The sequence below is a fragment of the Carcharhinus amblyrhynchos genome, unplaced genomic scaffold (assembly GCF_965287045.1).
Source record: "Carcharhinus amblyrhynchos unplaced genomic scaffold, sCarAmb.v2.hapA scaffold_55, whole genome shotgun sequence".
In the NCBI taxonomy this organism is placed as follows: domain Eukaryota; kingdom Metazoa; phylum Chordata; class Chondrichthyes; order Carcharhiniformes; family Carcharhinidae; genus Carcharhinus; species Carcharhinus amblyrhynchos.
Window position 1 is genome coordinate 58,696 of NW_027649796.1, and position 24,621 is coordinate 83,316.

General features: G+C 45.8%; 1 protein-coding gene across 5 annotated transcripts in view; it reads left to right on the forward strand.

Moving 5' to 3' along the window:
- LOC145337643 (NACHT, LRR and PYD domains-containing protein 3-like) overlaps positions 1-24,621 on the forward strand; it is an 84,186-nt gene that overhangs the window by 47,563 nt on the left and 12,002 nt on the right. For all 5 annotated transcript variants that reach the window (XM_080182458.1, XM_080182456.1, XM_080182460.1 and 2 more), the window contains 3 exons: positions 1,250-2,987; positions 12,504-12,590; positions 23,045-23,215. In XM_080182458.1, the coding sequence (XP_080038584.1) occupies positions 1,250-2,987; positions 12,504-12,590; positions 23,045-23,215 (1,996 nt within the window). The remainder of the gene's footprint in view (positions 1-1,249; positions 2,988-12,503; positions 12,591-23,044; positions 23,216-24,621) is intronic.

The window sequence follows — 24,621 nt, forward strand, 5'->3', positions numbered from 1 at the left end:
TGATAATAAGGGCAGGGAGGAAAGTATTAACCACCAGAGTTAAAACATCACCTTTGTAAAATCAATGGGGGTGATTCTCCCAGCTCGCTGTGCTGCTTTTATAGCGCAGGAGACCGGTGCAGAGCCGTTTCATAGACTCCCCGCTGGGGGCCATAGCCTGCATGTGTCTCCAGCAGCTGGATTTCAGGCACCGTCAGCTCTGTGCCAGAGAGATCGGCGTGGAGCTGTATAAATTATTACAATGTGCATTTGAATCTGCTTAAGAGTCATTAGCGAGCCCAGCACTGAAATTTCCAGGCCCATGACCCTCTCGCCCCACCACCACCTCACATCAGGAGGGGTTTGATATAACTTCCTATTTGCAGGGAGCTGTTGAACAGACCCTGCTGGAGTAAAGGGGATGACATTGAGGTCTCCAGGAGGTTGGGGGTGGCTGGGATAACCTGGGCATTGCCAGTCTGGGACCCTGGCACTGCCAAAGGGGCAAAGTGCTAATGTCCAGGACATCTTGGCACTCCTGGGTATTGAGCAGTACCAAGGGTTCAGGGTCTAAGGGGGATCGAGCCTGTGAGAGTGATCAGCGAGGGTGGGGAGTCCCGCTTTCACTCTGAATTCGAGCTGAGGGAGGGAGGACAGCAATCGGGGCTGGCCATCAGGGTGGGGAGGGGGGATCAGCCTGCTTTGGGGGGGGGGGGGGGGGGGTGTCAAGATTACGGTGGGATCAGTCTGTTGGGATGAGGGAGGAGAGGACGTCAGGACTGTGTAAGAGGGGGAGAAATGCTGGCCGCTGCCATTGTGGAGCCACGAGGTATGCGCCAATCTCTGTGCTAACAGATCATCACTCACAGTGGCCGCTCAGCGCGATGCTGCCGGCCTCTCCAGCCGGAATACGGTCCGCCCACTGATTTTCAACCTGATTCACGCTCGTGCACTCTGCTGTGCACAGATTGTGGGAGATTCATTTTGAAACTCCCACTGAAAATTCCAGCATGATTTACTCCAGTTTTTAAACAAATTCGACACTTAGATTCTTTTTTTTGGGAGAATCGCCCCCAGCATGTTATAGGAACATTAGAATTAATTGACGATCTGAAACTTTAAGTGGAAATTAATCATTGTCAAACGAAGTTTTCAATAACTCAATTTTATATCCTACTCAAACCTTGACTGACAGTGTAAAATAAATCTCTCAAATCAGCAAAGACAGTGTCTTAATGCAACTCACATTTTCTCTCTACTCTGATTGAAGATCTCCAACAGAAACACAAGGAGACACTCCGGGTACAAACTGAAACTCTGAGAGTGAACACTATCCTCATAAAGGAGAAGGTTAAGATTTTCCAGCTGGTTGATCGATACGCTGAGCTAACGGTTATTTCCAGTGTTCGAGATCGGAGACTTGTCGAACATGAACTGCTGGCAAGAGGCCGAGACCATGAAAAATGGAGAGAGAAACATCTCCGGAGAGAACTGGAAAAAATCCGACCTGATCAATTGTTCCAGAGCAGCTTTTCCCAGAGAAAATCCAAATCTGGGAATTCAGCAGCAGTGAGCGGAGTCCCGGGAATTGGAAAAACAACAATGGTTCAAAAGATTGTTTATGACTGGGCCACTGGGAAAATATACCCACACTTTCAATTTGTCTTCAGTTTTAAATTCCGGGATTTGAACACTATTAACGGTAGAATAAACCTGAGGAAACTGATATCGGATCAGTATCCTTACTTTGGGAATATTCTGGGAGAGCTCTGGAAGAACCCAGAGGGATTGCTGTTTATATTCGATGGTTTGGATGAATTCAAGGACACGATTGACTTTGCTGACAATCGGAGAAATACAGAACCTCAGTCCATGTGCACAGATCCCGAATTCCGGTGTGGAGTGTCTGACATTGTGTACAGTTTAATACAGCACAAGCTGCTCCCAGGATGTTCAGTGCTAGTGACCAGCCGCCCCACTGCATTACATTTATTAGAAAAGGCTGAGATCAGTGTCTGGGCTGAAATCCTGGGATTTGTTGGTGATGAACGGAAGAAATATTTCAACAAGTTTTTTGAAGATCAGACGGTGGCAGCAGCTGTTTTCAAACACGTGGAGGAGAACGAGATCCTGTACACCATGTGTTACAACCCTTCCTACTGCTGGATCCTCGCTCTGTCACTGGGTCCCTTCTTTACACAAAGAGACAGGAACCGGCAGCAAGTTCCCAAGACCATCACCCAACTATATTCCTACTATATTTACAACATTCTGAAAAACCATGGCCGAGAGAGTGGAAACCCCCGTGATGTGTTACTGAAGCTTGGTGAGATGGCCTACACAGGAGTCTCCAAGAAGAAGATTGTGTTTAGAAATGGAGATTTGATTGAGTACAATCTACAATCTTCCCAGTTCCTGTCTGGGTTCCTGATGGAACTTTTGGAGAGAGATGATTCTGCCCAGAGTGTGGTTTATACATTCCCACATCTCACCATCCAAGAGTTTGTAGCTGCACTCACACAATTCCTGACTCCAGATCCCCGGGAGATTGGGAAACTCCTCAGTGAAGCCCACAGTGAGGAAGATGGGCGATTTGAGATATTTCTCCGTTTTGTTGCTGGTCTCTCCTCCCCACAGTCAGCTCGACCCCTGGAGGAGTTTCTGGGTCCGTTTCTTCATCACACAACCTGCCGAGTGATTGACTGGGTGAAGGAGAAGGTTGAAGGGCAGATTGGAAACGCAGAGACTGAAACTGGGAAAAGGAACCTCCTGAACAAATTCCACTACCTGTTTGAGTCTCAGAATAGAGCACTGGCTCAGAACACAGTGGGATCCATGAAAACACTTTCATTTCGTGGATTGCGACTGACCCCGATTGACTGTGTGGTCCTGTCTCATGTCATTGGACTCTGTGATACAATAAAACACCTCGATCTAGAGGAATGCCACATTCGGGGTGAAGGGCTCCGGCGGCTGGGACCCGTTCTGCACAAGTGTCAGGGGTTGAGGTAACTGTTTGTTTGGTCTCATAGTGGATATTTTCATAAGCCATTTCCTTTGTTCTAATAAAACAGAGGCATGTTCAGTTGAGGAAGTCAGAAGGGAAATAATGTCCAATGGTCACAGAGAAAGTGTGGGAGAATGGTACAAAGTAATAATGCTCGTTTCAGAGCAGCTGCAGACACGATGGGCCGATTGGCCTCATTCTGAACCTGTAATAAATCTATGATTCTCTGATAAAACTACATCATTTCAAAAAGGCAGATTCTCGTAGGCGAATAGCCATGGGCAATAAGTGTTGGCAACACCAGTGATACCACGTTCCTTGAATGAATAAAAACATTATTGGGATGAATTTTAAATAATTAGAGCTGTAAAGGCCTCCCTCCAAAATCTGAAAAAGGATCTTTCCATCTCCCAACAGAAACCATCTGATTATGTATGATGCTGTATAGAAATTAGTTTCTCTTGTTTGGTACAGCTTACAGTTTGTGTTTAATTATTATCAGGATCATTTTAAGAACATAAGAAATAGGAGCAGGAGTAGGCCAACTAGCCCTTCGAGCCTGCCCCGCCATTCAATAAGATCATGGCTGATCTGTCGTGGCTCAGTTCCACATTCCCGCCCTCTCCCCATAACCCTTAATCCCCTCTTATCAAAAACCCATCAACCCGCGTCTTAAAAATATTTAGCGAGGTAGCCTCCACCACATCAACGGGCAGAGAATTCCAGAGATTCACCACCCTTTGAGTGAAGAAGTTCCTCCTCAACTGTGATCTAAACCCCCCCCCCCCCCCCCCCCCTTTATCTTGAGGCTGTGCCCTCTAGTCCTACTGTCTTTTTTGAGCGGGAAGAGTCTCTCCACCTCTATCCTATCCATCCCATTCATCATCTTATACGTCTCAATGAGATCTCCCCTCATTCTTCTAAACTCTAACGAGTACAAGCCTAGTTTATTCAGCCTCTCCTCATAGCTCAATCCCCTCAACTCCAGTATCAGCCTAGTAAACCTCCTCTGCACTCCCTCCAGGGCCAAAATATCCTTGCGCAGGTGCAGCGCCCAAAACTGCACACAGTACTCCAGCTGCGGCCTCACCAATGCCCTATACAGCTGCAGCAAGACCTCCCTACTTTTATATTCAATCCCCCTCGCTATGAAGGCCAGCATCCCATTCGCCTTCCTGACCACCTGCTGCACCTGCAAGCTGGGTTTTTGCGACTCATGCACAAGGACCCCGAGGTCCCTCTGCACCGTCGCCTGCTGCAGTTTTTCGCCACGTAAGTAATAGTCCTTCCTACCATTCTTCCTACCAAAGTGGACCACCTCACACTTGCCAACATTAAATTCCATTTGCCATTTCCTGGCCCATTCGCCCAGCCTATCTAGATCCTTCTGCAGACTCTCCACACCCTCCGCACAATTTGCCTTTCCCCCAATCTTGGTGTCATCAGCAAATTTCGACACCCTGCACTCGGTTCCCTCCTCCAGATCATCTATATAAATGGTAAATAGCTGAGGCCCCAGCACCGACCCCTGGGGCACCCCACTAGTCACCAACCGCCAATCCGAATAGCACCCATTGACCCCCACTCTCTGCCTCCTATTTGACAACCAGTCCTCTATCCACGCTAACACCCTACCACCAACTCCATGCCCCCTGACCTTCTGCAATAACCTCTTGTGAGGTACCTTGTCGAACGCCTTCTGAAAATCAAGAAAGACCACATCCACCGGCTCTCCTCTATCCGCTGCCCTAGACACATTTTACTGAGCTCTACCTCTGTTATGTATTACAGTAGGTGTGTGTTATATTGGGACAATGTCCCTTTATAAGACACGTGATCACTGGTGACATCCTCAGTTAGGGTTGGTTTCTGAATGCCTGCATTGCCCTGCCTCTACTGGCAGCCTCTGCGAACACTGTCTTCTTGGGTTAACTGGTTGCAACTGAAACTCAGTATTTCTATCATTCATTGTGGGTCTCTGAATATAAGCAACCATTTTCTTAACCTCTATAACTCTTACAGTATTGTAACCGTTAAATTAAAATGCAGGGACAGTTTAAAGTGAAACCAGGCAGGCAGCTTTGTTTAACATGAAGTGAAATTAAAGTTTTGGCCCTTTCTGAGCTCACAAGCACAGAAACACAAATTAAGCTTAAACTCAGGGATTATTATCTGATGCCCACAAACTTAAACTATTGCGTAACAGTAAAGCCCAAGATGCTGTATTCTTTATTAACTTACCCTGCTAACAGCAATGATCGATGTACATATACATTCAGTCCCTCTGATCCTGCAATCCGTTAACAATTCTACCGATTATTTTATATTGCTTTCTCATGTACATGTTTCCTGAAAGTCTCACCTCACACGTCTCTGCATTGAACTTAATCTGCCATCTACCTGTACACTCCACCATGGTCTGTTTTTCAGACCCAAGCTCCCCTCCTCACAGTTTCCGATGCCTCAAAAGATTTTTGTGATCAACAAATCTTGAAATTTTCCTCAAGACTGTAAACCCCGAGATCACTCATATATATCAGGGGAAAGCAGGAATCCCAATACTGACTGCGAGGGTTCTCCACTACAGACATTCTCCAGCCTGGAAAATATCCATTACTCTTTGTTCATCCAATCTTGTATCCACATTAATACTTTCCCATTTATTTAATGAGCTTATGCCACAAGTCTGTTGTCACTGCATCAGATGATTTCTGAATATCCGTGTACACCACATCAACAGCAGAACCATCACTGACCCTTTCTGTTCCTCCAATTCACAACAATATAAAACCTGTCACAAACGGCATTTATTTACCAACCAATGAATTTAGTTTCCTCTGTGTCACTAATAGATTCACCATTTCCCTTCTGAACTCAGTGTGGGCCGGCTTAGGATAGTTAAATGATCCAACATCCGTCCGACAATCAGCTAAGTTGAAGAATACTGCTCCAGTCTGGAACCGCAGACTTGACTAATTTGGATTGACCCACTCTTTTAGGTTGTGGTTACTGGTTCCTGGCCCCCTCTTCATCCACTCCAACAAACAGATAACTGGAAATTAAACCAGTATCAACTGCTTTGAAAGCCACTGTGCTCACTATTATATCATAAAATGTCTGACAACAACAGGGGTTTAAATCCAACCGATTTATTTGATAGTACACTCACTAGCTTTCGGGTTTGTCTCTTCGTCAGGTGATATCCACATCAATCTCACTATTATATCATCATCATTGCATTTAGGGACTCCTGTGTTGTAGATGCACCCACAGTGCTGTAAGAAGGAGTCTCAGGATTTTGACCCAGTCACTGAAGGAACAATAACATATTTCCAAGTCAGGATGGTGTGTATCTTGGAAGGGAATTTCCAGGTGGAGATGTTTCCATTCATCTGCTGCCCTTGTCCTTTGTGAGTTGCTGTCTTGTAGATGGTCCAACAACCTCAACTACCTTCCTTTGTGCTGGTGTTGCTCCAACCGGCAGAAAGGTTTTTTGCTCATTTCCATTGATTTCAGTTTTTCTCTGGCTCCTTTTTGCTACACGTGATCATATTCTGCCTTGATGTCAAGGGCAGACATTTTTATCTCACATCCTGAGTTCAGCTGTGTTGTCCGTGTTTGCATCAAGGCTGTAATGAGGTAGGGGACTGAGTGACCCTGAGTAAGCACAAGCCCAGAGTCAGCGAACAGATCATTGCTAATTAAGTGTCACTTGATAGTCTCGATGATGCCTTCCATTACTGTGCTGATGATCAAGAGTAGACTGAGGGGATAGTAAATGGACAGATTGGATTTGTTCTCTTTTGGTATACGGTCATACCTGGGAAATTTCCCACTTTGGGTAAAGTTCAGTGGTGTAACTGTACAGGAACAGCTTGGCTTGGAACAGAACAACTTCTGGAACAGAAATCTTCAGGACAATTATTGGAATATTGTCAAGACCCATTATCTTTGCAGTGTCCTGTGTCATGAGATATTTCTTGACACCATTTGGAGTGAATTGTATTAGCTGAAGACATATCTGTGATGTTGGGGACCTCTGGATGGTTCAGCCACTGAAGTTAGTTACTAATATTTGAGTCATATCTTTTGCACTGATATGTGAGTCGTCTCCATCATGAGGATGGGATATTTGTATGTCCTCCTCCTTTTGCTGTTCCGTCAGGTGATCACACGGTGAAGCCTTCCATTGTTTGCTAGAGCAGACAAGTGAAGGAACAGAGGGACAGATAAGAAACTACCTGTTAAAAACCTGTTTAAATAAGTTTAAAGCACTTTGTAGTAAGAACTAACCTTGTAGAACTGTTTAAATCATTTAAAAGCATTACCGCTTTAAGAATTCTGAGGGAGTGCTTAGAAGGGAGTGTGGGCCAGCAGGCTTTAAATCAGCGCCAGTTTTAAAAGGAGGCCTGGTGTAGACAGCGGACAGCGTCAGAGCGGGCAGTGGAGTGAGTGGGAAGCAGAGTGAGCTATTAGGGCTTAAGATCAAAAGGGCTTGGGGGAAAAGGGGCCAGGTAAGTTGGTGTGGAAATTTTCGTGAAGAATGGAGGGGGATTTGATGTGTTGTTTCTGTGTGATGTGGGAACTGGTGGACCCCAGGGTCCTTCCCAGTGACCATGTCTGCAGTAAGTGCAGGTTGCTGGAGGAGCTCCAGCTCGAGGTAGATGAGCTGGCCTCTGAGCTACAGACACTGAGGCTCATCAGGGGGAGGGAGGGTGCCATTGTCAGTGGGGTGCAAGTGACATCCATCCCCCCTGGACTGGCTAAATCTAAGGGTCAGGAACAAGAGGGGGGTGGGGAGAGGAGGCCTCAGCCTCTCAATCTGCATAACAGGTTTGAGGTTCTTGCTTCCAGTCTGGACGAGGGAGGTGAGGTTGGTGAGCAAACTGCACACGGTACAGTGATGCAGCAGGGCATAGACAAGGAGAAGGTGAAAAGGAACGTAGTTGTAATTAAGGATAGTGGGGTTAAGGGTATTGACACTGTCCTTTGTCACAATGACAAAGTGCACAGAAGGGTGTGTTGTCTGCCTGGTGCTCGGGTCTGGGATGTCGCATCTGGGCTGCAGAGGAACCTGGAGTGGGAGGGTGAGAATCCGGTCGTTGTGGTACATGTGGGTGCCAACGACGTAGGCAAAATGCAAACGGAGGATCTGGGGAGGGAGTATGAAAAGCTGGGAATGGAATTAAAAAGTAGAACCGACAAGGTGGTTATCTCTGGGCCTGAACCGAGTGCAGACGGGCGTAAGGTTGATAAGATTAAGGAAGTGAATGGGTGGCTCAGGGATTGGTGTGGGAGGAATGGGTTTGAATTTATGGGCCATTGGCATCAGTATTGGGGTAGGTGGGACCTGTTCGGGCGGGATGGGGTTGGTCTGAACCGTGCTGGGACCAGAGTCCTGGCGAATCGTGTAAAGAGGACTGTAGACAGGGCTTTAAACTAATTGGGGGGGGGGGGTGCAAGGGTAGGTGACATTACGGGGTCTAAAGTTAAGGAGACGGTACAGGTAAGGGTAGAGGCTGAGGATGTCCCAATAATAAAGGGAGTAGGGGGCGTGAGTATGGTTGGTGGCGTTCCAGCAAATAGGGTCCAGGTGAAGGCTGGGATGAAGGCACTGTATCTGAATGCATGAAGCATTCGGAATAAAGTGGATGAGCTGGTGGCGCAGATAAGCACAAATGGACATGATCTGGTGGCCATTACAGAGACATGGCTGCAGGGTGACAGGGACTGGGAGCTGAATGTCCAGGGGTATCAAGTGTTTAGGAAGGATAGGCGGGAGGAAAAAGGGGGGGGCATAGCTCTGCTGATTAAGGATAGCATCAGGGTGGTAGCAAGGGATGATATTGGAGCCAACGAACAAAGTGGAATCGTTGTGGGTAGAGATTAGGAACAGCAAAGGGAGGAAGATGCTGGTGGGTGTCATCTATAGGCCCCCGAATAATAATCTGGAGGTGGGGTGGGCTGTTAATGCGCAAATAAGTGCGGCGTGCAGGAATGGGACGGCCGTAATTATGGGGGATTTCAATCTACGTATTGATTGGTCGACCCATGTTGGACGCGGTGGGCTCGAGGAGGAGTTCTTGGAATGCTGCTGGGATAGTTTCCTTGAGCAGTGTGTGTTGGAGCCGACGAGAGAGCGAGATATCTTGGATCTGGTGTTATGTAATGAGGCGGGTAGAATTAGGGACCTTGCAGTGAAGGATCCTCTTGGGGAGAGTGATCATTGTATGGTGGAGTTTCTGGTGCAGATGGAGGAGGAGAAAGTGGGTTCCCGGACACGCGTCCTTTGTCTGAACAGAGGGGAGTACAGTAGGATGAGAGAAGAATTGGCGAATGTGGACTGGGGGAGCGCGTTGGAAGGTAGGTCTGCTGAGGAGCAGTGGAGGATCTTTAAGGAGATCTTTCTTGGTGCTCAGCAGAAATTTATTCCGATGGTCAAAAAGGACCATAGGAGGAGAGGTAATAAGCCGTGGATAACGAAGGAGGTGAAGGAAAGTGTTAAATTAAAAGCAGAGGCGTTTAGAGTAGCTAAGAGTAGTGGGCGAGAAGAGGATTGGGAGAGGTTTAAATGTCAACAAAGATTGACAAAGAAGTTGATAAAGAAGGGTAGGAGAAACTATGAAGCTGGGCTAGCGCTTAATATAAAAAAGGATAGCAAGTGTTTTTATAAATATATAAAAAGGAAGAGGCTGGCTAGGGTGAACGTTGGTCCCTTAGAGGATGAGGAGGGGGACTTAGTGGTAGGGGATGGGGATATGGCTGAGGTCTTGAACAACTTTTTTGTTTCGGTCGTCACGGATGAGGACATGAATAATTTGCCGGGTGTTAGAGATGGAAAGTTGGTAGGACTGGAGGGTCTCGATGACATTACTGTTACTAGAGAGGCGGTGCTCGACAGACTGGAGGGGCTGATTGTGGACAAGTCCCCAGGACCGGATGGAATGCATCCGAGGGTTCTGAAAGAAATGGCGGAGGTGATAGTGGATGCCTTGGTGGTTATTTTCCAGATGTCGCTGGATTCCGGGGAAGTGCCGGAAGATTGGAAAACGGCTAATGTTACGCCGTTGTTTAAGAAGGGTGCCAGGCAAAAGGCGGGGAATTATAGGCCGGTTAGTTTAACGTCTGTTGTAGGTAAAATGTTAGAATCCATCATCAAGGAGGAAATAGCGAGGCATCTTGAGGGGAATTGCTTGATAGAGCAGATGCAGCACGGTTTCGTTAAAGGAAAGTCGTGCCTGACAAATTTACTGGAGTTCTATGAGGAAGTGTCTAGGGCAGTGGATAGAGGAGAGCCGGTGGATGTGGTCTTCCTTGATTTTCAGAAGGCGTTTGACAAGGTACCTCACAAGAGGTTATTGCAGAAGGTCAGGGGACATGGAGTTGGGGGTAGGGTGTTAGCGTGGATAGAGGATTGGTTGTCAAATAGGAGGCAGAGAGTGGGGGTCAATGGGTGCTATTCGGATTGGCGGTTGGTGACTAGTGGAGTGCCCCAGGGGTCGGTGCTGGGGCCTCAGCTATTTACCATTTATATAGATGATCTGGAGGAGGGAACCGAGTGTATGGTGTCAAAATTTGCTGATGACACCAAGATTGGTGGAACGGCAAATTGTGCGGAGGGTGTGGAGAGTCTACAGAAGGATCTAGATAGGCTGGGCGAATGGGCCAGGAAAGGGCAAATGGAATTTAATGTTGGCAAGTGCGAGGTGGTCCACTTTGGTAGGAAGGATTATTACTTACGTGGCGAGAAACTGCAGCAGGCGACGGTGCAGTGGGACCTCGGGGTCCTTGTGCATGAGTCGCAAAAACCCAGCTTGCAGGTGCAGCAGGTGGTCAGGAAGGCGAATGGGATGCTGGCCTTCATAGCGAGGGGGATTGAATATAAAAGTAGGGAGGTCTTGCTGCAGCTGTATAGGGCATTGGTGAGGCCGCAGCTGGAGTACTGTGCGCAGTTTTGGGCGCCGTACTTACGCAAGGATATTTTGGCCTTGGAGGGAGTGCAGAGGAGGTTTACTAGGCTGATGCTGGAGTTGAGGGGGTTGAGCTATGAGGAGAGGCTGAATAAACTAGGCTTGCACTCGTTAGAGTTTAGAAGAATGAGGGGAGATCTCATTGAGACGTATAAGATGATGAATGGGATGGATAGGATAGAGGTGGAGAGACTCTTCCTGCTCAGAAAGGACAGTAGGACTAGGGGGCACAGCCTCAAGATAAAGGGGGGGGTGGTTTAGAACGGAGTTGAGGAGGAACTTCTTCACTCAAAGGGTGGTGAATCTCTGGAATTCTCTGCCCGTTGAAGTGGTGGAGGCTGCCTCGCTAAATATTTTTAAGACGCGGGTTGATGGGTTTTTGATAAGAGAGGGGATTAAGGGTTATGGGGAGAGGGCGGGAATGTGGAACTGAGCCACGACAGATCAGCCATGATCTTATTGAATGGCGGGGCAGGCTCGAGGGGCTAGATGGCCTACTCCTGCTCCTATTTCTTATGTTCTTATGTCATCCACTACCATTCACAGTTAAATGTGGCAGGACTGCAGAGCTTAGATCTGAGCCGAGGAAACCAGAATTTCCTGAATGAGGAAACCTGCTGCTGGAAAATCTCCAGTCAAACTGTCAGTGATATGAAACAGGGTTTTCGGATAATCCTTTTCCTATGTGAAGATCTCCTGGGAAGACGGAATTCCCGGTAATACCCAGAGATCGAACACTAGCCATACCAGCAGAAAATGTAGAGCCTGTTTAATATGGAATAATGTTGGAGACACCCCTCCCCTATAAACTAATCAAACTGGAATATTTAGCTTTCCAATGGGAGAGTAATCTTATTGTATAAAATTCAGGGGATGGATCTTCCACCAAACGTTAGCACAGCTTCACAATTTAACTCACCCTGAGATATTATACAGATTAATCTAATGTCAAGAGTTATGAAGTACAGGGAATCACAGCTTTATCATTTAACTCTCAGTAAATTGTACAATTTCCATAAAATCCTGGATTTATGGAACAGCAGAAATGATTTGAATTTCCGGAAACTCAGCAAGGTCAGTCACATTCAGGAGAGTAATTCTGATGATCAGGACATTAGACCAGAATGAGGGATATGTTTAAAATTACTTGCTTGTTCACAGGATGTGGACATTGCTGGCGAGACCAGCATTCATTGTCCATCCCTGATTACCCTCAAATCCTCTAGGAGACATTAGCAGTGGGCAACAGATGCTGGTTTATCAAGCGACACCCATATCCATGAGCAATTAAACAAAAATACATATTTTGAAAGGTGTAAAGCTGATTTTCATCAGGAGGCAAACCAGTGATAGTGATTTTTTTCATAATTTTCCAGTGCTAATGCTTTTTTTCCATTCAGCTGAAATGACAATTGGTTAAGGTTTAGTATCATAACTTGAATCAGTTCCCCACTGGTGCTAAGTTTCTGACACAAAAATAGGCCCAGTTTCTTTTCCTGGTGAAAATTCAGCTGATTTTAATGTGTTTTTTTACTTTATCCATTTAGACTGGATCGCAATAACGTGGGAGATTCAGGAGTGAAGGTACTGTCTGCGGCTCTGAGGAATCCAGACTGCAAAATACAGGCACTGAGGTAAGTGCCAGACTTTGTGAGATTGTTTGTAATAATTGGGGGACAGTGTAAATTATTATCAGTATCAGTAATAGTGTCATTACTAATCACTACACATCATTCCTGTCAGTATTAGTGTTATTGTTAAACACCACGGATTTACTCTGGTTCCTGTAATCTTTCCCTCTCTGATCTCTCTCACCCCCACACAGTACAAACTAGTCAGTGATGTGTCTGAACCTGAATTACAATGAATAGCGAGATTCAGGAGTGAAAGCTTTAAATGTTCATTTATAATTATTCTCAAAACATTCATCAGAATAAAAGATAAACAAAACAATTAAATGCTTATAGAAATACCATAGATGGGAGGTCACATGTTCAATTTAGTTAATTTGTCATTCCGATTATAGATGTTTAAGCTTGTCAGTTTGATTAAAAGTATAAAACTGCTGTATATCGGAAAGGCAGTTAACAAATGACATTATCTGATGAGTTCGATCCCGAGAGATTCATTCTCAAATGTAAGAATATAAGAAGTAGGAGCAGGAGTAGGCCATCTAGCCCTTCGAGCCTGCCCTGCCATTCAATAAGATCATGGCTGATCTGAAGTGGCTCAGTTCCACTTTCCCGCTTTCTCCCCATAACCCTTAATTCCCTTCTCTGTCAAAAACCTATCAACCTGTGACTTAAATATACTCAGCGAGCAGAGAATTCCAGAGATTCACCACCCTTTGAGTGAAGAAGTTCCTCCTCAACTCCGTTCTAAACTACCCCCCCCCGAGGCTGTGCCCTCTAGTCCTACTGTCCTTTTGAGTGGGAAGAATCTCTCTACCTCTACCCTATCCATCCCCTTCATTATCTTATACATCTCTATAAGATTCCCCCTCATCCTTCTAAACTCCAACGAGTACAAACCCAGTCTATTTAGTCTCTCTTCATAGTCCAACCCCCTCATCTCCGGTATCAGCCGAGTGAACCTCCTCTGCACTCCCTCCAAGGCCAAAATATCGTTGTGCAAGTGCGGCAACCAAAATATCGTTGCGCAATTGCGGCGACCAAAACTGCACACAGAACTCCAGCTGCGGCCTCACCAGTACCCTGTACAGTCGCAGCAAGACCTCCCTGCTTTTATATTCTATCCCCCTCGCTATAAAGGCCAGCATCCCATTTGCCGCCTTGATCACTTGCTGCACCTGCAGGCTGGGTTTTTGCGACTCATGCACAAGGACCCCTAGGTCCCTCTGCACCGTAGCATGCTATAGCTTTTCGCCCTTTAAATAGTAATCCCTCCTACTATTATTCCTGCCAAAGTGGATAACCTCACACTTGCTAACATTATACTCCATCTGCCAGGTCCTCGCCCACTCGCTCAGCCTATCTAGATCCCTCTGCAGACTTTCCACACCCTCCGCACAATTTGCTTTTCCACTCATCTTTGTGTCATCAGCAAATTTCGACACCCTACACTCAGCCCCCTCCTCCAGATCATCTATATAAATGGTAAATAGCTGAGGCCCCAGCACCGATCCCTGTGGCACTCCACTATTCACCAACTGCCAATCAGAATAGCACCCATTGATACCAACACTCTGCTTCCTATTAGACAGCCAATCCTCTATCCACACTAACACCTTACCCCCAACTCCGTGCACCCTAACCTTCTGCAGCAACCTTTTATGAGGTGCCTTATCAAACGCCTTTTGAAAATCTAAAAACACCACATCCACCGGTTCCCCTCTGTCTACCGCACTAGTCACATCCTCATAGAAATCCAATAAATTCGTCAAACACGACTTCCCCTTAACGAATCCATGCTGCATCTGCTCAATCAAACCATTCTTTTCTAGGTGCCTCGCTATTTCTTCTTTGATGACAGATTCAAGCATTTTTCCAACAACAGACGTTAAACTAACCGGCCTATAATTCCCTGCCTTTTGCCTGCTACCTTTTTTAAACAGCGGTGTAACATTAGCCATTTTCCAATCTTCGGGCACTTCCCCGGAATCCAGCGAAGTTTGGTAAATAATCACTAAGGCATCTACTATCACCTCTGCCATTTCCTTCAGAACCCTGGGATGCATTCCATCCGGTCCTGGGGACTTGTCCACTATCAGTCCCGCTAGTCGATCAAGCACTACCTCTCTAGTGACAATGATCTCATTCAGGCCCTCAACTCCTACCATCCTTCTATCTTTAATAGCCGGCAAACTATTCGCATCCTCCTCCTTGAAGACCGAGGCAAAAAACTTATTTAAAGCCTCAGCCATTTCCTCATCCCCCACCACTAAATCCCCCCTCTCATCCTCTAAGGGTCCAACATTCATTCTAGCCGGCCTCCTCCTCTTTATATATTTGTAAAAACTCTTACTGTCCTTTTTATATTTAGTGCTAGTTTAGATTCATAGTCTATCCTTCCTTTCTTTATCAACTTCTTAGTCATTCCTTGTTGATTTTTAAACCTCTCCCAATCTTCTACTCACCCACTACTTTTAGCCACTCTAAACACATCAGCTTTTAATTTAATACTCTTTATTTCCCTCGATAACCACGGCTGGTTATCCCTTCTCCTACGTTCCTTCTTTACCATTGGAATATATGAGCACCGAAAAAGATCTCCTTAAAGATCCTCCACTGTTCCTCAGCAGTCCTACCGACCAATCTGCGCCCCCAATCTACATTTGCCAATTCCCCTCTCATCCTATCGTACTCCCCTCTGTTCAAACAGAGGACACAGGTCCGGGACGCTGCTTTCTCATTCTCCATCTGCATCAAAAACTCAAACATACAATGATCGCTCGTCCCAAGAGGATCCCTCACAACAAGATCCCTAATTCTTCCTGCCTTGTTACACAACACCAGATCTAAGATAGCTTGCTCTCTCGTCGGCTCCGTCACACACTGTTCAAGGAAACTATCCCGACATCATTCCAAGACTCTTCCTCAAGCCCACCGCGTCCGACATGGGTCAACCAATCAATATGTAGATTGAAATCCCCCATAATTATCGCCGCTCCGTTTCTGCACGCATCATTTATTTGCTTGTCTATAGCCAAGTTATTATTTGGGGGCCTATAGACCACACCCACCAGCGTCTTCCTCCCCTTACTGTTGCTTATCTCCGCCCACAACGATTCCACGTTCTGCTCTTTGGAGCCTATACCTTCCCTTGCTATCGCCCTGATATTATCATTAATCAGCAGATTTCTGACTATTCTGTACAGTGATTATTACCATTGGCAGCTGAGCTGAGCCTTGAGCTCATTAATTCACGAGTACATAAGATACAGGAACAGAATTAGGCCATTCAGCCCATCGGGTCTGCTCCGCCATTCGATCATGACTCATATGCTCCTCCTCTCCATTTTCCTGCCATCTCCCCCATAACCCTTCAACCCATTACCAATTAAAACAGTACAGAAACAGTACCAAAATGTGTGTTAAACGGAGCTGTAGGATCATTTTAAAAGTTAAGGCAGAGATCGAGGTGGAGAGGATTAGGAAGGGATTTCCAGAGTTTACAGCTCAGGACTATTTACACCCCAGGGGGACAGGACAGTAAGTTGCAATGAGGAAATAAGAATGGATATAGATAGGTTAGGAGAGTGGGCCGAAATGTGACAGATGGACTTTAATGTGGATAAGTGTGAGGTCATGCATTTTGGTTCAAAAAATGGCAGAGTGACTTATTATCTAAATGGGGAGAGACTTCATGGTGCTATGGTGCAGAGGAATATGGATGTCCTCATTCATGAGTCCCAGTAAACTAACATGTAGCTACAGCAGATAGTAAAGAAAGTGAATGGAATGTTGACATTTATTGCTAAAGAAATATCATATTAAAGAAAGTATTGTTGCATCTATACAAGGTGAGGCTGCACCTGGAGTATTGTGCAGTTTTGGTCCCCTTATTTGAGGAAAGATGTAGTGGAATTGGAGGCTGTTCAGAGGAGGTTCATTAGATTGATTCCAGAGGTGAGGGGTTTGTCGTATGAAGAGAGATCGAACAGTTTAGGCTCAGACCCTCTGGGATTTAGAAGAATGAGGGGAGATCAAATTGAAATATGGAAGATAGTAAAAGGTATGGATAAAGTAGCTTCCACTGGTGGGACATTCTAGGATGAGAAATCCTCATCTTAGGATAAGGAGCAGCAAATTTAAAACAGAGTTGAGGAGAAACTACTTCTCCCAAAGGGTTCTGAATCTGTGGAATTCACTACCCCAAAGTGCGGTGGATGCTGGGACAGTGAGTAAACTTACAAAGGATTTAGACAGATTTTTAATTGGTAATGGGTTGAAGGGTTATGGGGAGATGGCAGGAAAATGGGGATGAGGAACATATCAGCCATGATCGAATGGCGGAGCAGACCCGATGGACTGAATGGCCTAATTCTGTTCCTGTATCTTATGAACTCGTGAATTAATGAGCTCAAGGCTCAGCTCAGCTGTCAATGGTAATAATCACAGTACAGAATAATCAGAATTATATCCCTATTAATAATGGGCAGTGTTTTTAATAACACAAATAATAATACTACAAGTACCATAGCTATCAATATTCGTGTTAGAAACACTGTCCACTGTTAATAGACACATAACCAGCTTGGCAGTAAAATTAAAGACCATGAAATAAAACAGACAATGGCAGCATGGATATGAAGTTATCTGTGAGACAGACAGGAGTGGGTGAACTGTACTCTTTCAGTTAGAGGAAGCTTACAGTGGCTTTTCCCAGCAATCAGTACAGTGTTACTGTGGCTAATTGTCTTTACATATATTAACAAATTAGACTTGGGTGTATCTAAAAATGAGATGTGAACCTGGTGAAGCTCCAGCACAAGGCCACTTGCAGCCCAGAGAGAGGAAGCAGCATATGATAGACCGAGCTCTGGATCAGATCAGAGATCTGCAGTCTTGCCATATCCAGCCATAAATAGTGTTAGACATGGAACAAATGTTGGACATGCCGCTAACATTAGGCGACATGATGGCACAGTGGTCAGCACTGCTACCTCACCAGTGCCAGGGACCATGATTCAATTCCAGCTTCGGATGGCTGTACATGTGGAGTTTGCACATTCTCCCCGTGTCTGTGTGGGTTTCCTCCAAGTGCTCCGGTTTCCTTCTACAATCCAAAGCTGCAGATTCGGTTGATGGGCTATGCTAAGTTGTCCCAAGCACACTCAGGATGTGAAGGTTAGGGGGATCAGTGGGCCATATATGTGGAGTTTTAGAGACAGGGCCTGGGTAAGATATTCTTTCAAAAAATTGGTGCAGACTCGATGGGCCCAATGGCCTCCTTCTGCACTCTGGGAATTCTATGATTCCAGAAACAAGCCACAAGAATCCCATCGTTACTGATGAGGGAACCCAGAGCATCAGTACAAACGACGAGGCTGAAACATTAGCAGCCATCTTCAGCCAGAAGTGACGAGTAGGAAGATTAATCTCGGTCTCCTCCTGAGGTCCCCAGCATTACAGATGTCAATTTGATTCACTGCATGTGAGGTAAAGAAAAAAAGGCACTGCGTACTGCAAAATCTGTCAGCCTGGCAGTACCCCAGCAATGGTACTGAAGAATTGTGTTCCATAATTAGCCATTCCCCTCACAAAGATATTCCAGTGCAGCTACAACACTGGATCTATCCCACAATGTGGAAAAAAGCAGAACAAATCCAATCTGGTGATTTACTACTCCATCAGTCTGCTCTTGATCATCAGAAAATGTGGAATCCTTCCAGTGCCTCATGATCATCACTGCAGGAGTTCCTCAGGGTGATGTCCGAAGCCCAACCACCTTCAATTGCTTTATCAATGACCTGCCTTCCATTATAAGGTCAGAGTGAGGATGCTCACTAATTGTACAATGCTCAGTACTGTTCACAATTCCTCACAGACTGAAGCAGTTCATGTCCATAAACAGCAAGACCTGAACAAAACAGAAAATGCTGGAAAATCCCAGCATGCCTGACAGCTTCTGTGGAGAGAGAACAGCTAACCCTTCGAATCTGGATGACTTTTCATCGGAGCTCGGGGCTGAAGAACATTCAAGCTTAACCTGATAAATAGCAAGTTTGGCTTCAGTATGTTGTGTGCCAGGAGAGGACCATCTCAAACTGAAGGCAATCTAACCACATTCCCTTTACATTGAATGACAGCACCATCACTGAATCCTCGACCATCAACAACTGGGTGGTGGGGGTGCACTGGGACCATTGAACAGACACTGAACTGTAAACACTGTGGCTCCAAGGGTAGATCACAGCCTGGGAATTCAGAGATGAGGAACTCGCCCCCTGTCTCGCAAATGCTTGTTCTCCATCAACAAGGCACAAGTCAGCAGTGTGATGGGATTTTCTCATCTTGCTGGAATGAATGCAGCTTCAGAAATATTCAAGAAGCTCATCCGTGTCAGAGGAGCTGAATGGATCAGCAGGCCATCCACCAAATTAAATATTGACTCTCTCCATCACTGACACACAGTGTCAGCAGTGTGTACCACATACAAGGTGGATTGTAGCAGCTCACCAAATTTCCTGAGACAGCATGTTCCAAATGTGTACTAATTATCACCGAGATGGGCAAAGATATCAGAAGAATGGAACATCAATCAGCTTCAGATTCCTTTCCAAACCACACACCATGCTGACTTGGAAAATATTGCTTTGCCATCACTACTGTGGCATCATAATCCTGGATGTCCTTTCCGAATGGCATTGCACCAGGTGGCTGCAGAATTTAAGGTGGCTCACCAAGGGCAATTGGAAATGGGCTACAAGTGTTGGCATTCCCCGTGAAACCATCATCCCATGAAAAAATGAAGACCAGCTCTACCCACTGAAGGATTGAGTAATTGTGCCTGTGTGTAACCCAAACTCAGTTACAGAGGAGAAACACAACAGCTGCGACAGTGCAACTAGAGTGATCATTGAGCAGGCCAGAGGGTTTCTAAAGATAGATCGATGGAACCCTTCAGTATACTCAGCGAGGGTCTCAATGTCCTGGTGTTGTGCTGTGTTCTATACAACCTGGAGTTAGAGTGGAGAAGCTTTGAACAAAGTGTGATGCAATACAATGTTGACCAGATGCTTCATGATGAGGAACCCCATGGACCACAGGCCAGGGACCATAGGGTATGTGTCAGGGAGGATGGAGATTCAGTAATACAGACATGTTTTCCATGGACCTTAACTCACACAGCCATTCAGTGTAATAAATCTTCTACCATCTCCAGCACTGTTACTGTTTCTGTGAATGTTTTATAATTTCCCTGGAGCCGTCACTACATGAAACAAAGGCACTGGAATTGTATTGAGCTCATTCAGTGCTGTATTTCCCATCTCACATTCTCAGTGAACGGTTAAAGACCCAGTAATATGGTGAAGGATTTATTTAGTGGTGTTCCATCTCTGAATTTGCTGAAAATACAAACATAACAAAGTGACCGGTAACAACAAAGTATAACCCTGTGAAACCCAAGGAAGCAACCCCACCATGACAACTACCCCCATCCCCGCACTTTCCCCTGAGCTACAGGCAGGATCTTTATCTCTCTCCTCTGGGAATTTCAATGACCGTGGCCTTTGTCCTCAGATTTCCTGAGTCCTTTGCTGAGCTGGAAAGTCCTGACAGTGACTCCAGGCACATTTTCCCATCCCTCCCGCAGTCTGTGTTCCACAGAGCTCCTGGAGGTGGTGAGAACATGCAGCTCATGTGTATTTGCTGTGGGTGATAGGCTGGATGTGACTCTCCATAAAGGTCATCAATCTCTCTGTGGAGGATGTTATTTGTGCTCATACCTGAGACATGGTAACACTGCTGGTCTGGATTGACTCCCCCATCCTTTGTGTATGGATACACACAGCCTTTGGAAACTCCAGCGGATGTTAAAGTACCTTACGCTGCAGCTCCAGTATCTGCTGCATTGTTAAAGACTCCAGTTACATTTTACCTTCCACAAGCTGGCTCTGCCCTCTCCCCTCAAGAGTGTGAGTGAACTCAGCTATTACTGCCTCCATCAGCTGCTCGGGTTTGTGTGTGCTGTCCTGTGCTGCCGGATTGTAACCCCTTTGCTACTCGTGAGAGACAGTATCTGCTCTGGCGGATATTATGGGGAATAATATGACAATCCATCCTCTGACAACCCCTCCTCATCTTCAGAGGTGCACACCCGTCTCCCACTCACCACAGCTGTTGATCTGTGAGAGGGTGAAGATTGTTAGAGGGTAATGCACATTCCAACATGTCCTGGAGACTGTTCCTAACCCAGAGCTCCATGTGACCAATGGAGGACACACACAAACACCAGGTTTTGGACTCAGCAGCAGAGCCTCTCCTGTGCCCGTCACTCTCACTCACTCTCTCTCTGGATCCACAACCCATCTCACCATCAGCAATTGCCCACCCAGCCTCCAGGTCTCCCAGCTCCAGCACTTCATCTTCCATTGGCAGAAGGATAACACAATCCAGACACTGTCACTCTTGGCTCCTTCTCTGACGCTCTGTGCCCTCTTCTACAAGCACATAAATTTCCATTGTTACTCACCCATCAAAGACACACACAAGCCTCTGGTGCTGCCAGACTGCCCATCATGGGACCACCAGGATGGTCACTCAGTGTGGGCAGTACAGCAGTCATCTCTGACTGACCGGAACCCTTCACAGAGAGGCTGACATGTTCCTGAAGATTGATGCTGCTGTTTGGACATTGCCAGTGTCTGGGTGGAGATGTTCTTTCCACAATTTCTCTTCCATCCTTATTCACATATCAGCCTGTAAGTTTAACGCTCACCTTGTCAGAACATATCAGGTTATTGATCCTTTTGCCTCACTGCAGCCACGTGCTGCCTGCTCTGGCCCTCGGCAGTTTCTATCCAGACTTGCTTGGGTTGATGTGACAGGTCTCCTCCTCCAGTCCTGAGGGAACAGAACCTCCCTCCAAACCGATATAGCCTTGAGAATTTCCAGGGAAGTGTCAGTGAATTAGGTTTAATCTGCCTTCTGCCATTTCAGCCCTTTGTTCATTAACCAGGGCTCCCTCACTGCTCCCTTCAGAGCCTTTAAAAGTGCTGCTGGCTGCCTTTAAATCTGGTGCCAGCTTTGCCTGAATGGGATCTTCCCCTGCAGCCAGTGGTTAAGCTCAGGAATGCACAGGGTTTTGGGGGAAGGTGGGGGAATGACACTTAGTGAGTTGCTCATTCGGAGAGTCAGTGCAGACACAATGGGCCGAGTGGCCTCCTTCTGCTCTGTAACAATTCTGTGATTCTGCCTGTGCTGCCTGAGTGGACGGATTCCCCTAACCTGTCAGATATTAACCTGTCAGATCTCTGGATAGGTTTATGGACGAAAAGGGATTGGTATAGGCTAGTGGGTCATTGTTTTTGTAACTGGTCGGCGCAACATCGTGGGCCGAAGGGCCTGTTCTGCGCTGTAATGTTCTATGTTCTATGTTCTATTAATGTGCCCGTTCTGGTTCTGTGTGGAGTTGGTTAGTTCAGTTGGTTTGGTGTCTGGAGTGTGATGTGGAATGATGCTAATGTTGAGGGTTTGGTCCTCGTACCGGCTGTGGGGTTCATGCAGTCCCAACTCCTTCCAGTGTCCCATGTTTATTAAGTTGTGTCCCTGAAGCTACATGTAACAAATTGTCTCTCTCTCTATTGGAGAGAAATATTAACATTTCATTGGGAACTACGGCTACTAACACTGTCCACACGGCAACATCACCAACTTCCAGTTGCAATATCAATACATTTCCAACCATTATCTTCACAGAATTGTTACGGTTCACAATAAGGCCATTTGGCCCATTATGTCTGCACCACCTCACCAAGTTAGCATTAGGAATGTGTGTCGTTCTCCAGCCTTTTTCTCGTATCCTCGCTCAATGTTTATATTCAAATAATCATCTAATTCCTTTTTGACTGCTTGAATCAGCCTACCTCCACCACACTTCCCAGCTGTAATTCCAGACCCGAACCACTGGCAGTGTGAAAAAGGTTTCTCTCTCATCATCTTCAACCCCACCACACACTCCATTCCTGAGCCACTGACCATCCCATGTCCCTCCCTGTGACTCAGGATAAGAACATGGGAATCCTGTGCTCCTCCCTTTCACCATCATCCTTTTTGTCATTTAATCACTCCGGCACTTCCATTTTGTTCTTCCCTTGTCACCCGCCCATCCCCAGCTCCCTGTCACTTAAAACAATTTAATTCATTGCTATTTCCAAGTTCTAATTGAACTGAAACTAAATCTGTTTCTCTCTTCACAGATATTGTCTGATCTGATGAGAGTTTCCAACATATTTATTCATATTTCAGATTTACAGCATCAATGGTATTTTGCCTTTTGTGTGAACTGAAGCTGTGTTTCTTGAATGTCCCACACTGTACATTATTATTGTTAATGATCTTATTCTTAAAAAACACTGTGGATTTACCCTGATTCCTGTTATTTTTCTCTCTCTGATCTCCAGACTCTATGATAATGCTCTCACTGATTCTTGTGCCGAGGACCTGGCCTCTGCTCTCAGTACAAACCACTCACTGATAGATCTGAATCTGGGTGAGAATAAACTGGGAGATTCAGGAGTGAAACGGCTGTCTGTGGCTCTGAGGAATCCGGACTGTAAAATACAGAAACTGCAGTAAGTAGCAGACTGTGTGAGATTGTGTTTATAATAACTGAATATTCAACAATATAATTTCACCGCTAGTATTTGTATAAAAACACTGCCCATTACTGTTGGCATCAGTTATGAATGAGGAAAACTGCTTTTCCTCTGACTCCTGTTTCTTCCCTCTCTGATCCCTGAGCAATGGGATGTCAGTCCCACAGATCCTTATGTTGAGGGTGTGGGGGAATAATGTTTTGGTGCACCCTCTGAGGTTCTCTCCTCCTCCTCAGATGTGCACGGCTCTCCCCGGACACAGCATCCATTGATTTGTGAAAGTGGGGAGAGTGAATAGATGACAGTAAATGGAGGACAGGACGTGGTGGTGAAATCTCGCTGTTAGTAACAGATGACAGTACAGTAGCGAGAGGTGAACTTAGTTCCAATGAACAAGATGCAGAATCAGTTTGGGTAGAGATAAAGGATTAACAAAGTTTAAAAAGTCACTTGTGGGAATCATTTAATCGCTCCGAACAATATTCAGAATCTCTGACAATACACAGGAAAAATAATGGGGTCTTGTAAATAACATGCTGCAATAATCACAGGTGATTTTAACATTCACGTACAAAGATGAACAAAGAGCCATACAGCACAGTATTGGCCCACCATGCCTGCGGCAGTGATTCATTCTTCTTCAGACCCAGTACTTGTTGCTCATACGCAGTTTCTATTCCTCTGTTCATCTCCCGTTCATGTTTCTATCGAGATAAACCTTGAACATTGCGAACGTGCCTGCTTCTGTCAACTTCACTGGCTGTGCATTCGAGGCACCCACCACCCTCTCTGTGAAAACTTTCCCCACACATCTCCTCTAAACTTTCCCCCTCTTGCCTTCAAACTGTTCCGTCCTGTAGTTGACCTTTTCACCCTGGGGGAAAGAGACTCCAACTATCAACCATATATATGCCTCTATCAGGTCACCCCTCAGCCTCTGTCTTTCCAGTGAAAACAATCCGAGTTTATTCAACTTCTCTTCATACCTTAACCAGACCAGGCAACATCCTTGTAAACCTTCTTTGGTTCTGAATATTGTTAGGGACCTATAAATGATTCCCACAAGTGATCTTTTAACTTTGTTAATTCTTATCTGTACCCAAGCTGATTCTGCATCTTGATCATTGGAACTAAGTTCAACTCTCTCTACTTGCATCATCTGTTACTAACAGCAAGACTCCACCACCATGTCCTGTCCTCCATTTACTGTCATCTATTCACTCTCCCCTTCTCCAAAGCATCCACATCCTTCTGGTTGTCTGGCGATCAGCACTGCACACAATATTCCATATTGGGCCTAACTAAAGTTTAATACAGCTGTAACATAACTTGCCAACTTTTCTACTCAATGTCCCGGCCAATGAAGCGAGCATGCTGCATGC